Raw genomic sequence first — 13,697 nt, 5'->3', positions numbered from 1 at the left:
CTGACAAGATGAAACAGTCACTAGATATTAATTTTGTAATAAATTATCACCACAATGTGTTAATTGGAGTAATAAAAAAGTGAGGTCGCAGCTCAACTACATCCAGGCCGTGTCATGGACACACCATGTATTTACACCCTAACAAGAAACTAACAGCTGGACAACTCCTTTAAAAGGGTTTTCCAATCTTAAAAATATTTGGAATATCCCAAGATAAAGCCTCTAGGTAGGTAGAGGTCCAAAGGGCAGAGTACACATCCCATGAATTTCAGGGAAAACTGAATGGCTAAATGGTCCCCCAAGAACAGACTACACCTAACATGCCTAATCCCTTGTTTCTAAGGGAGATAAGTAGCTGATGGCTTAAAGCAGCTAATTCCCCCTTTTCAATTGTAATAAATCTGCCGAGCATGCATGTTTATAAGTCGTTCACATGGCAGAGCTTTCCTTAATATGTATTGGGATACAGATAGATGACTGGTACACATCATAAACAATAAAAAAAAATTGCTAGTAAACTGGAGGAACAACCTAATAAAGAGACAATATTAATATTTCTTACTTCATGATAATAGAAGGCATTGGAATTTCTAAGAATTGTTCCCGTATTGGAAAGAAGGGCAGGAGTCCTGTATAGAAGAGTCCAACCAGGAGCAGAACCCGTTGAAAGCAGAAAAGTAGTGGGATTTTGCAGTTCTAAAATAACAACAGAAATATTGCATTATATCACTTAGATATGCACAGAGAGAGCAAAAAAATACATTAGAATTCAGTCGTAAAATCAGGTGAGGAGTGACAGCTGTAAGAATTTTAAGTAGTGTTAAAACAGACCCAGATTGTAACAAACTTTGCAGGGTTCAGGTCTCCTGGGCCCGACCCCAAACATCATAAGAACACCAATTCCTTCCTCCACCCTCGGTAAACACCCGAGATTGGTGCTGGCAATGATTATGGGCGTTAACTGGCAAACTCCTCAGCAGGATTTGATTATTAACCCAGCCAAACCCAAATTTCACCGGTTCAGCTCATCACTAATTTTTACCTAAGGTAGTTAAATGCACAATACACTAACAAACATAGGTCGCTGAATCTACAGCAAATCGGCCTTGGCACTTGCACTACAGTAACTTGACCAGCAGATGGTGCTGGGGATATTCTTAAATGGGAAAAACACTATTTCTGCTATGAAGATAGTGATATTCGAGGCAAAATCTAGGAAGAAGTTGTCCAGAAGTAGTGAAATGAAAAGACTACATCTCTCAGCGGAACACTGATGTCTCTTCAGTTCCTACCCAGCACACAGTCATACATAGTGCAGCGGCTGTGTATTGGATTTCACACCTATTCACTTTAATGGGACTGAGCTGCACGCAGGCCATACAATGAATGTGGTGTCACGGGCCTATGAAGAGGGTCTGGGGATTGTGGGGGTTCCAGTGTCATATCCCTGCTGATGTGAAACTGACCTAACCTAAGAATAACTGATCAAGGTCTAAAACCTGGATAACCTTTCCGGCCTCAATAAATGTTCATGTTAAAGAAAGTATTACAACAAGTTTACTTTGAGAAACTTCCAGTAAAGAGGAAAAAGCAGCAAGACCAGAGTAAAAGCAGCAATCCCTGTGATAATAAGAACATTATGGTATGGCTTATGGTAACCATCATTGATAATAAGCATTACACAGAAATCCCACGGTGGCTCAGTAGTTAGCACTACAGCCTTGCAGCGCTGGGGTCCTGGTTTCAAGTCCCACACAGGTCAACATCTGCAAAAAGTTTGTATGTTCTCTCTGTGTTTGCGTGGGTTTCCTCCGGGTCCTCCCACACTCCAAAACAAACTGGTAGGTTGATTAGATTGTGAGCCCCATGGGGACAGGGACTGATTTGGCAGCTCTGTGCAGCGCTGCGTAATCTGTAGGCTCTATATAAATAAAGAATTATTTTTATCCTGTTAAAGTGCATACAGACTTGAAATTTCATCATAGTGTAGACTTGTATTGTGTTAGCAGAAGAGTGAAGAAACCAGGCGATACCTTTTTGAGGCTGAGTGTATTTGATGGTGAGCTTCCGAGAATACTAGTTGTCTATGGCAGACTCTGTGGAGAAATGTGCGGCCGCTAGGAGATCTCTCCTTCTGTTGTTAATATCAGATCATTGTGAGTTTGTGCGTTGATGAAGTCTAGGACCCGTTTCTTCGGCATTGAGGCCCATTGTGGGACATTTTGGGACATCTGCTGTGATTGTGGTACATGTACATTGTCAGACGGGTGAAAGTGCCTACCTGTTTTGCAGACAGGGTGAGGTGCTAGTTTCGGATGGGTGCTTCAGGACACTTCAGACAACTAATTGTTTCAGATTTGGTGTTTGACGGAAGGAAAGGAGAGGGAATACTTCCTTTAGTCTTGTATCTTTATGAAGAACTGGTTGAAACTCCCAGACAGCATTACATAGGACCTCCAGTTGTGGGCTGTAGGTGACAACTACTTGGGCCTAAACAGCAATGAGTACCTTGTCCTTATGACTATGGATCTTTCGTAAGCACAGTCCTCCTTCTCAACCGGTGGTTATCCATGGGACAGACATTGAGGCAGTGAAGTCCTATAAGTACTTGGGTGTCCTCCTCAACAATAAACTGGAGTGGGCAGAGAACATAAACGCACTTCACAGGAGGGGTCAGAGCCGGCTACACCTGCTGAGGAGGCTGAGGGCATTCGGAGTGCGGGGGGCTCTTCTTAAGACCTTCTTCAACTCTGTAGTGGCACCAGCCTTCTTCTTTGGCATAGTCTGTTGGGGAAGCAGCATCTCAGCGAGGGAGAGGAGCAGACTGGACAAACTGATTAGGAAAGCCAGTTCTGTCCTGGGGGGTCCTCTTGACACAGTGCAGGGGGTAGCTGAGAGGAGGACACTGTGTAAGTTGAGGTCTATTCTGGAGAATAGCTCCCATCCCTTGCATGAGACTGTGGTGGCATTGGGGAGCACCTTCAGTGACCGACTGCTTCACCCCAAGTGTGAGAGGGAGCGTTATCGTAAGTCCTTCCTCCCCGCTGCCATCAGGCTGTTCAACAAACAAGGCCCAAACAGAAGTAACCTGCGCCCCCCACCTAACCAGTCCCTGCAGGTCCCATCCACAGACTAAACATCAAACTGCCGATCATTGCTTGTCTCTTTTTTGTCTTTTTATCCCCCTTTTCTTTTTGTTCATTTATCCCTAATATTATTGTTGTGATAGTTTGTACTTCACTCTCTGTACCCTCTCTGCTGCTGTAACGCTGTGAATTTCCCCACTGTGGGACTAATAAAGGATTATCTTATCTTATCTTATGGTTCTTATGGCTGATTTCTGTTGGTGCATCAAGCATGAATGTCAAAGAACACCACATCGTAGGAAATCACAGAAACAAGATTTCAGTGAAAAATATCACCTACAGCCACAAAATATGACATTCATTTTTAAAATTTCTTTGGTACAATATTGAGTAAAGACTAGTTTGAGCAACGCAAGGTGGAAATCCCACATGTCCAAAAGTAGAGCTAACAGGGAAAAATAGATGCCATTTCCATTGCCATTGCCACAATCAGTATCCAAAAAATATTTCCAACTTTTAAGACACCAAAATGAGCGTTCCGTCATCAAAGGATCTGAAAAAACTTCAAAATACCATAATGGAAAAGAAAGAATAGGATTATAAATTAATACAGTGATTTAATACCTTAAAAAGTGGTCGTGTTATCCATGCCAGCCTCATGACCCCCTATCGCTGACTTGGTGGCCACAAGCCAAAGCTCTCTTGTCACACCTGAGAGTTTTTAGACTGTTTATTACCTGACCAGTTATAAATAAGATGCCTGCTTATATATCATTCTGGTATTTTAACATTTTTTAAAGATCCTTTTGATGGTCACTGAATAATAATTTACTTACCCGAGGCATCAGAGTCCCTGAAACTGCATTGTCCAATGACAATGCACTGTGCTGCGATTCACTAAGATTGTGCGCTCGGTTTTCTGCATGTGTCACATCCCCGCTCAGGTCCGCCGGAGTTCACCATCTTCTTCTCGTTGTATGTAAGTGCAAAAATATTAAGCCTATACTGCATTGATCAAACTGTAGCAATTTATTATATATGTGTGGAGTCCACCAAATACCGTAAGCTATATATGACAACTGTACTGTTACTGTTGTTTACTGGACCACAAGATCGAATCATTGGTTTTCACATATGTCCCTGGGCTGACTGCATTGACCATCACAGTCCTCCCCTGTACCATCAGCTGGGGACCCTTAATAACAGGGAGTGCCCCTGAGGTATCCATACAGCCGTGCCGCTCCCTACATATCACACAGTAATACATACAATTTGTACAGTACACAGTTAATTCTTCCTCACCTCTTTATGGCACTTCTGTACAATCTCGTAGTCAGCATTACCCCACACAGTCAGGTGTTCCCTCTTGTATTTTCTTACGAGCTCGGAGACCTGCCGCAATACACAAAACTCACATTAAACAGAACATTTCCTCCCACATCTTTCATTTCCAAAAGGTTCCTGCACAATATGGCACCCCAGGGCATTTACCTTCCACTATATTTGTTCCCTCTCACTTTAATAGATGGATTCAGGGAAGCTAAAAAGAATTCTCTGAAATCAGTATGTAAACCAGAAGAACATAGGCAACGATCCAAGGATGAACTCCAAGGGATTCACATGAATGCACCAAGCAATATAATGGAAGTTCTATAAAGGAAGTATCATGGGGGGTAATGGGAGAATAAGAACGTATGTGGAGGTTTAACACAAGGCTTGTATGTGTGATATGGTGGGCAGTGGATTGTTCAGTTCATAGTTGTAATGGGATAACTGCAAAGCTGAGAAACCTTCACTCATATTTACTAAAATAAGATTATTTCAAGCAAGTTCTGTATTAGCTAACCACTTTTGTGATCAGGGCCAAACTAATATTAAGCTAAAGATCTGATTCCTGTTGCTTTTAATAAATCAAATAAAATAACAGTATTGATAGTGATACCTTTTAATGGCTGATATATAAGATGTTACAAGCAAGCTTGGTGTAGGGACCTTAGCTGTCCGAAAGCTTGCTTGTAACATCTTATATATCAGTTATCCAATAAAAGGTATCACAATCTCAATAGGGTTGCTTTATTTGACCTGTCAAAAGCAACATGATTTTCTTCCAATGGCAACACAGTACAAAACTTTTTTTCTTGTTGCTAAAGATCCGAGTAACAAGACAGATACTGTTTGCTTGGGACATGACCAATTGTTGAGGTATACTAAGGAGAGGTTATCAACATCAATTTCCTCTTGGACTGTAGGGCCCTTGGTGCTCCAGCAAGCAGTTTGTCACCTTCATTCTCTACCATCATTGTTCAATGCATTATGTAGAGCTTTAAAGGAAACCTACCATGTGGAATCTATTATCAGAAGTAGATCTGATGATAAATTCCTCTTGTCTGCAGCTGTCCTGATCTGTAATTTAATAATCCTGGAACCTAACCTAACTTGTTAAAAAATGTTATTTTAGTAATATGTAAATTAACTGCAGAGGCTACTGGGGCGTGGAGTCGCCTTAGCTCCCAGTCCCCGGCAAGGATAGTACACGCCCCAGTAGCCTCTGCAGTTCATTTACATATTAGTAAAATAACAAGTTAAATTATGTTACAGGATTATTAAATTGCAGATTAGGGCAGATGCAGGCAGGAGGAATCTACCATCAGATCTACTTCTGATAGTAGATTCCACATGGTAGGTTTCTTTTAATACTTGGAGTAAAAAACGGAAAAAACAGGAGAAAGAAGCTATCGTGGGGCGCTAGTAGGCCAAATCGTATCTACAACAGCGATAAATGGCTGGAAATAATCTGTATTGAAGATATTTTATTATATAAAACAACAAACAGTGATAAAAATAAAAGTCTAGGTAACGCGTTTCGGTTATAAAAACCTTCTTCAGACCAAAATAGACAGATAATACAACCGGCAGATAACCTGTATGTAGATAGATAAAAAATAGATACTTACAATAGCTGAAATTACATTATATGAATAGTTTGAAAGCAAGAATAATGCAATATAAGGAATAAGCAAATACATTGAGTAGCATCACATATAGATGTAAACAAAATTAGTGTATGATAAAATTACTGTCTCAAGTATTTGAGACAGTAATTTTATCATACACTAATTTTGTTTACATCTATATGTGATGCTACTCAATGTATTTGCTTATTCCTTATATTGCATTATTCTTGCTTTCAAACTATTCATATAATGTAATTTCAGCTATTGTAAGTATCTATTTTTTATCTATCTACATACAGGTTATCTGCCGGTTGTATTATCTGTCTATTTTGGTCTGAAGAAGGTTTTTATAACCGAAACGCGTTACCTAGACTTTTATTTTTATCACTGTTTGTTGTTTTATATAATAAAATATCTTCAATACAGATTATTTCCAGCCATTTATCGCTGTTGTAGATACGATTTGGCCTACTAGCGCCCCACGATAGCTTCTTTCTCCTGTTTTTTCCGTTTTTTACTCCACTGTCTACACCGGCCTCTATTCGAGGTCCGGGTATTTTGGAGCTGTGGGAGCTGCTTAGAACAAACCATCCATCTACTCCTGCTATTGGCTTCAACTAGCCATACGATCCGGAACCCTTCCCCAGGTTGGGCTACAAACTGCACTGTAACAAGGTGCTTTCAGGTGAGCAGTACTCTCTTCTCTCACCAACCATTGATCCCAACAGTATTACACGAGGCGCCGTCCTCTCTTGTTGTTTTTTCGTTCTGTTTACATCTTTTAATACTTGGCACATGCTTCACAATATGGGCAGAATTATGACTCAATGAAGGTGATATAGCGCATAAGAGGTTAAGCGAAGAGCAGATCCTGCCAGAGGGGGCACACACAAGTATGTCAGTGCTTGGTTTACATTCCTTCATCCTGGTGGTAGATGTCCTTTAAAGCATTTTCAAAACCTAAAGTCATGAAACAGACTGCAACATATCAATGATCAGACCAGGATGTCATCGGAGAAATTTGTCCTGAAGTATAGAATGACATGGATGGTTGTATGCACTATGTATGCACTAACATGGGTTTATGTGCAATGCATTTTACATCGAACAGGACATGAACCCAAAATATGGCTGCCTTATTTCTTTGTTTGTTCTCCAAACCACTTAGAGCGGTAACCTGAGTTGATCTCCATCTTGATCTCCATCATTGTATTGTATTTGCTGACTCCTTCATTAAATTTCCTCCGCGCTGATGCTGATGCAGACAAAAGCTGCGGCCTGCATATTTGTTTCTGTTACTTAAAGCCAATAAACAAGCGGAATTAATGGTGCTGCCTGGCAGGAGCAGAGTGCTGGCCGCCGAACGGATATACATTACATCTCCCAGATGACAGAGGGAATTCTCCGACAAGGAAAAAGCACGGTATCAACAAACAGCATAGAGACTCCCAAGTGTCACATCTCTTCTGACAAATAGATAGGAAGGAAGTGGCAGAGATCTCTTAGAAACAGTTTGTGTTAGCAATGAAGTTGTTCTTCCTTTTTTCAGCAGCAGTGGAAGGAAATGGTCAAACTTTGAAATTCTCAATTTAGAAAATAAATGAGAGAGAAGTGTGACCCAATCCTATACAAGGACATGGCAGTGGTGAATACTGGGATGCTTGTTGCACTTTGACAATCCTTCTTGTTTCTTTTGTGCATTGGTTGTTGGGTAATGACTCATTTCCCTTGCCACAAAACACGTACTTGCTGACTGCTTCCCTGGAGAGAACAACTGATCGTAGCAGAACTATCAGCTCACTTTTGTGGTATTTGGCTTGTGAGAAAAGATTGTGCAATGTGCATAAGGAAGGCCATTTAATCAACAGGCAGCCTAAGCACCAAAGATGTGTAGGGATTGCTGAAAGGTGACTATAATTTTCAATATTTATAAGGTGCCTATTCATCTACTGACACCATCCCAATTGGCTGCAATCTGTAGGTAAACCGGCCAGTAAACACTCCCAAAGGAGAAATTCTGCATTAGGCTATATTCACACAACTGTGGGGGGACAAATGTAGGGCTGAAAGCTTGCGGCCATACATACGTCCCCCATAGACGACAATGGGCACACGTGCGGCACCGTACCGCTCCGTACATGGGGAAAAGATAGGATGTCCCATATTTCCCCGTGTTATGGCGCCGTACGTCATACATCACTATGGAGAGGGGAGGGGCTCAACTTTCCTCCACTCCATCACAGTGAACGTAAGCACACCCGGCTACAGTCTGACAGGTATACGTTCGTGTAAATGCAGCCTTACACTGTGCACATTCAAACCATCAATGTTTCTGGCCAATATAGAACAGATACTCCAGAGTAAGGCTGCATTCACATGGCAGGGCAAACATAAGGCGCCCTAGAGAGGAGAAGAGGCGAGCGCTGTTCACCCCTCCATAAAAATAGAGCCGCAAGACCGTTCTTATGGCTGAAGATAAAGCATGCTCTATATTTTTTGTGGCCACAGCCCCTTATTGGGCACTCCATCCCGAGCCCGGGCTCCATAGACGTCCTTCATACAACCGCGTGAATGCACCCCAAGAGATGCTCCTTGTTACCGCTCTCCATTTTGTCATAGAGATCAGAATCCTGAAGAAGGGCCTCCACTCTTAAAACAGTAGGTTAAGGGAACTTATGAAGCCTCTGTCTCTTACCTACAGGAGGAGCCTAGTACTACAAATAAAACATTACAAATTAGGGGACTGGTTACATATGTGGGTATTTTACACCATTAAACTAACAGCACCCTCAGGATGGGCATGAAATATTTTATAAAATACCCTTCTTTATGTTAAATCTTGTCCATTTACCTATTTAAAAAAATAAATCACCTCCGGAGTCATATGCAAATGAGGTGAGAAGAGTCATTTGTTGTGTGAGAGGAGTCACATTTAGAGGCTTGGAGAGTAAGTGTCACTTCAGACACCCCTATCTTTTTAGTAAAACAAACAAAAAAATCTTGGTAGCACCCTGTTCCTTTTTGTGTTCTAACTTTTTTTTTGTATCTGTTATATAAAAATTTTTGAATAAAACTTTACTGTGAGAAAGAAAAAAAAAACATGAATGTTTGTTGCAATTGGGAAATAGAACGTATAACCATTATTGTCAAATTAACGACCTACACATCACTATCAAATATAAAATGAAAGTAAACAATTAGAACTCTATTTGGTGAGCCTTGCAGTAATAATTTGGACAGAATAATTACCTTTCTCACAAGAGTGTCATTATTCACTTTGATATCGATATTGATCGGAGTTTCTGGAAAGGCTTCAAACACTTCTTGCAGTAGTGGGATTCTCTTGTCTTCCCCACCTTCACAGCAGCAATCTAGAGAAACATTTACCATCAATTGAACACTTTCTTAAAGGGATTTCCATGGAATATTTAAAAAAATATATTTTTCTCTAGTTTTTGATGCTTACTAACAAGCAGGGACGAAACCGGATAATTTCCGGATTTAAGTTCAATATAGTTAATTCTCTGATGGCCATAAATGGACGCACAGAAATCTACTAATCTGCATTCAGTTCTTAGTCAATTACAAACTGTAACATGTAATCTGTGATGACCAAGAAAATCCTATCATGGAGTAGAGGGGCTGTATTTTTCTAGAATTTCTTGGCAGCTCAGATCATAACATAAAACAGGATGTTAGACACACTGATATGAATAAATCCGGCCCGAAATTACCCACAGACATTAAATTAGACCTCAAACACATGGCCACATCATAGATTTTTGTTGTACAGACCTATTTTATGGCATATTAAGAAATATTAGCAGCCTAGTGGATCGGGTTCATACAAGTACCATCCACATGTTTAAGGGGTTGTTAACTTTAAGCACATTCCAGCAAATAATTGATATTTGAAGGCCATAATGTAACAGTAATGCATCTATCCCTGACCTCCGCTGAGAATACGCCCTGGGAGCTCCCCAGTGATTTAACTGCCCTTATAAGAACAGTGACATAACTGGGGGGCAACACCCTGGACTTTGGCAGCAGTCAATCACTGGCTTCTGTCAATGTTCACTCCAGCTCCCACTTTCAGGGTGGAGGAGGTGAAATAGGATGACGAATCATTAAAACTGCATTGTTATCAGTTTTGAGATGGTTTTAGGTGCAGTTTCTTAATTAAAAGGTGAAAGACATGAACTGAACAGGGGAATCACATTTATTGAACATATTTCCATTCTAAAATCAAATTCACCTGTTCAGTTCATGTTTTTCACCTATTACAATAAAAAACCTTACCTAAAGCCACCCCAACACTGATTACCAGGGTCGGATTATAGGGTGGGCGCATAGTGGCGTGCGCCTTGGGGCCACCACCACTTTGCCCTTAAATGGGCCCCAACCAAGTGTGGGCGATTTGGGCGGTTGCATGGCTTCTCACTTCAAAATTGATTTTCTGGATGATGCCATCACAGTGAACCATGAAAGAAACATAAGCTCAAATTCTCAGTTTCATAAGATCAATTTCTGATGGTTCCGTTTAACAGAGTACTGATACATCTTTATCAAGATTGTTACACACCAACTTACATAAGTTTATCTATGGTAAACATGGACTATGTTATTCTAACAGCATTAAGGGATTTACCTTTTTCAAATGTCACATCCAGCTGGCACAAGTATGGGGGCAGATCCTGTAACAACACAAGAACATTTCTAAATTTGTAGAATTTATTTATGTAACAAATATTTATCATGACATTTTCACCATTGAATGTCAATGAGAATATTGCAGGACCTGTTGGGTAGCAGCCCAATGTTGTTAATCGCAGAAGGACTGAAAAATTGATCTATATTCCGAAATTGTAGTTTCTCCAAGTGCAATGAGTGGCAAGTTCTAACACTGCTGTGCTCTAAGTCCTCCGCTCTGAGCTGCTTCATAGTCCCAAGAACAGTTGAGTACTACAGCAGTCATTTAGAGCAGAGTGGATGGGCTGTGGAGCAGCTCAATTTTGAGAGCTAAGGGTACAGCAGTGTGAGGATATAACCCGAAGCCAAGCTACTGGAATATACATGCATTTTTTACAGTCCTGCTGCTACTAATGGCACACACAAAGGTTTGACTAAACATCTCTCTGGGAATGCTATTAATCCATGTTTTGATATAAAGTGTAAAGGGGAAGGAGGCAAAAACAAGAAAAAAAATCATCTATAGCCACTTATTAGATGTATTGGATAATAATGACCATAAAATATTTCACTAAAATCCAGAGCATTGCTGATGACCCGGCTTACTTCCTACGTGCTCCCTATGAGTTCATACACGTCAGAAGCAATTATATTAACATGTGAGTAAATATCCACTATGCATTTTTGCTATGAGCAATGATCGGGGGTATCCAAACAAGAACAGACATCTTAAAAGGTTACTAGGGTAACATGATTCCCGTTCCATAAAATTCACTGAAATTAAGTCAATGAAGATTGAAAAAATGATTGCGCTCCTGGCTTAGTTTGCAAATTCAACTATATGGAACACTCACACACAAATATTTTTATCCACTTATATTCCATATGTAAATTAGCCAAGTGTCGGACCATGGATGTATGCGGTCACCAGTTTGGTGTAACACTAGTGAAGTCTGTGGGGAGGTTTTATGGCGCGGCACAGACAGGAGGAAGAATAAGAGGTCTAGGTGGTAACGGTAGTGATTCAGGAGATGTAGACATGCCATACGCCATGGTAGATGATAGACTCCTTTAAGCAAATCTTAGTGTAGAAGCAGAAAATTATTGAAATGGGAAAAAAAATAACCTGGCATAGAATTAATTCGGCACACAGTCTGCGTTTTAGTTTATCTGGAGTATTGTGCACCGACGAGGGGAAAATCATGAGTGGCACAATATAAACTCCCCCTCTGTCCCAAGTCTCTCTGGGTTCATATAGTACGATACATATCCCATTGACACACTGTATTAAAGTAGACACATAGCAAGCCTATTGTAAGTATCACAAAGAGAAGAAGAGGGAATCAGCAGTTTTGACCAAAGAAAGTTGAAGTGAGTGTTAGGTATTGTCCTTGGAGAACGGTGAATCCATACCTTTTTGTGTGTGTTGTAAGTAGCAGCAGGAGAGTAAAATATTCATACATATTCCAGAATTGTAGCTGTACCTGGTACACTCTGGTGCACTGGTGTGTGAAGTCTCTTCAATGTACTGATACACAGCCCTCCCCTCTGATAAGAGTCAGTGGGGATCATTTACTCACCCGTCCGCTGGAGTTCACTGCAAGTGCATTGTTCGACGATAATGCACTGTGCCGCGATTCACTTAGATCGTGCGCCGTGTCGCTTCCCCGCTCAGGGCTGACAGAGTTCACCATCTTTTTAGTGGTGCATGTAAGTGCTAGGGCTTGCGACACAATGAGAAAGTTAAATCCTGCGCTCAGTCCGAATCACTCAGATCAACCGACGGCACGCCCACAATTTGTGTTGAATGAAAGACAGCAGCGGCAAAAAACGATCATGTGCGACACAATCCCAGTGCAGACACCTGTTACATACCTGTCCAAGCCGTGCAATCCACGAAAAAGGTGAACAGTCCAACAAAAGTGTGATTCGCGACCCTTAGTAAATGAGCCCCAGATCTGTAGCAGGATTCCATTTCAATACTGTAGCAGTTACTCAGAGGGTAGGGCAGTGCTGTGTAGTTAAGAAATCTCACACACTGGTCCACCACAGTGCTCTGAATCCAGCTACAATTCACAAATATGATTACATTTTTCACAGTCCTGCTGTTACTAACACTACACACAGAGGTATGGTTACACCGTTCTCCAGGGCTGCTACCAAACACTGCCTGCACCTCTACATGGTCTGAACTGCTGACAGATTCCCTTCAACTAAGAACTGCTCAGTTGAGAAATAATGCCTAATGATTTTGTCCTGGAGAAGGCAGACTCTTCAACTGGTATAAGGGAAAAGTAACATTAAATGGCAGCAATTACATGTATAAATGGACAGTACTTATCTTCCAGAGGAGCTATATCAGTTCAGGTTCATGGAGAAGGGTTTGAGTGACTGACTGATTCTCCCTTCCCATTAAGGAGTTTTAGACAGGGACTGTTATCATGACAAAGACTGTTATATTTATATTATAGTTTCTTCAGCTATTGTTCACTACTGCAGTATTTAACATGTTGAGTACAAAAAATATATAAAAGTTGCTAGAACTAAGTAATTTATACATTTTAAAATGCAACTTCAGTGGAAGTAAAAAGGAAAAAAAACTCCAGCAAACAGAAATTACATTTCTGCACAGTAAGTACCAATGTGACATTACCTGACCTTTCTCCTATTTTACAATTTAAGTATGTATCTTAGTTAAATCAGTTTGCTCCCATTCAAATTCAATTATATAATTTGTATTAAAATACAAGCAAAAATCAAAACTATTTCACATTTTTTTTCAGGTTTGCTTGCTTGGTCCATCCTCAACTACAATGGACTTTAAAGGAAATCTACCATCGAAATCCATCATGATAGATCAGGGACACCTACACATGGATCCTGGCACAATGGCTGTAGTAATCTTCTTATACTTGTTATCCATGGACTCTTTCCTTCTAAGATCAACTTATAAAATAAATCTTATAAG

General features: G+C 40.6%; 1 protein-coding gene across 1 annotated transcript in view; it reads right to left on the bottom strand.

Moving 5' to 3' along the window:
* The window catches only part of GDPD1 (glycerophosphodiester phosphodiesterase domain containing 1), a 52,469-nt gene that overhangs the window by 6,260 nt on the left and 32,512 nt on the right, over positions 1 to 13,697 (bottom strand). Inside the window, exons 4-7 of the mRNA XM_072138012.1 lie at positions 10,689 to 10,734; positions 9,290 to 9,411; positions 4,389 to 4,478; positions 563 to 696 (exon numbers count right to left, since the gene is read on the bottom strand). Of these exons, the coding sequence (XP_071994113.1) occupies positions 563 to 696; positions 4,389 to 4,478; positions 9,290 to 9,411; positions 10,689 to 10,734 (392 nt within the window). The remainder of the gene's footprint in view (positions 1 to 562; positions 697 to 4,388; positions 4,479 to 9,289; positions 9,412 to 10,688; positions 10,735 to 13,697) is intronic.

The sequence above is a fragment of the Engystomops pustulosus genome, chromosome 2 (assembly GCF_040894005.1).
Source record: "Engystomops pustulosus chromosome 2, aEngPut4.maternal, whole genome shotgun sequence".
NCBI lineage: Eukaryota > Metazoa > Chordata > Amphibia > Anura > Leptodactylidae > Engystomops > Engystomops pustulosus.
Note: the sequence above shows the minus strand (reverse complement) of the source record. Positions and strands in the feature narration are given on the sequence as shown.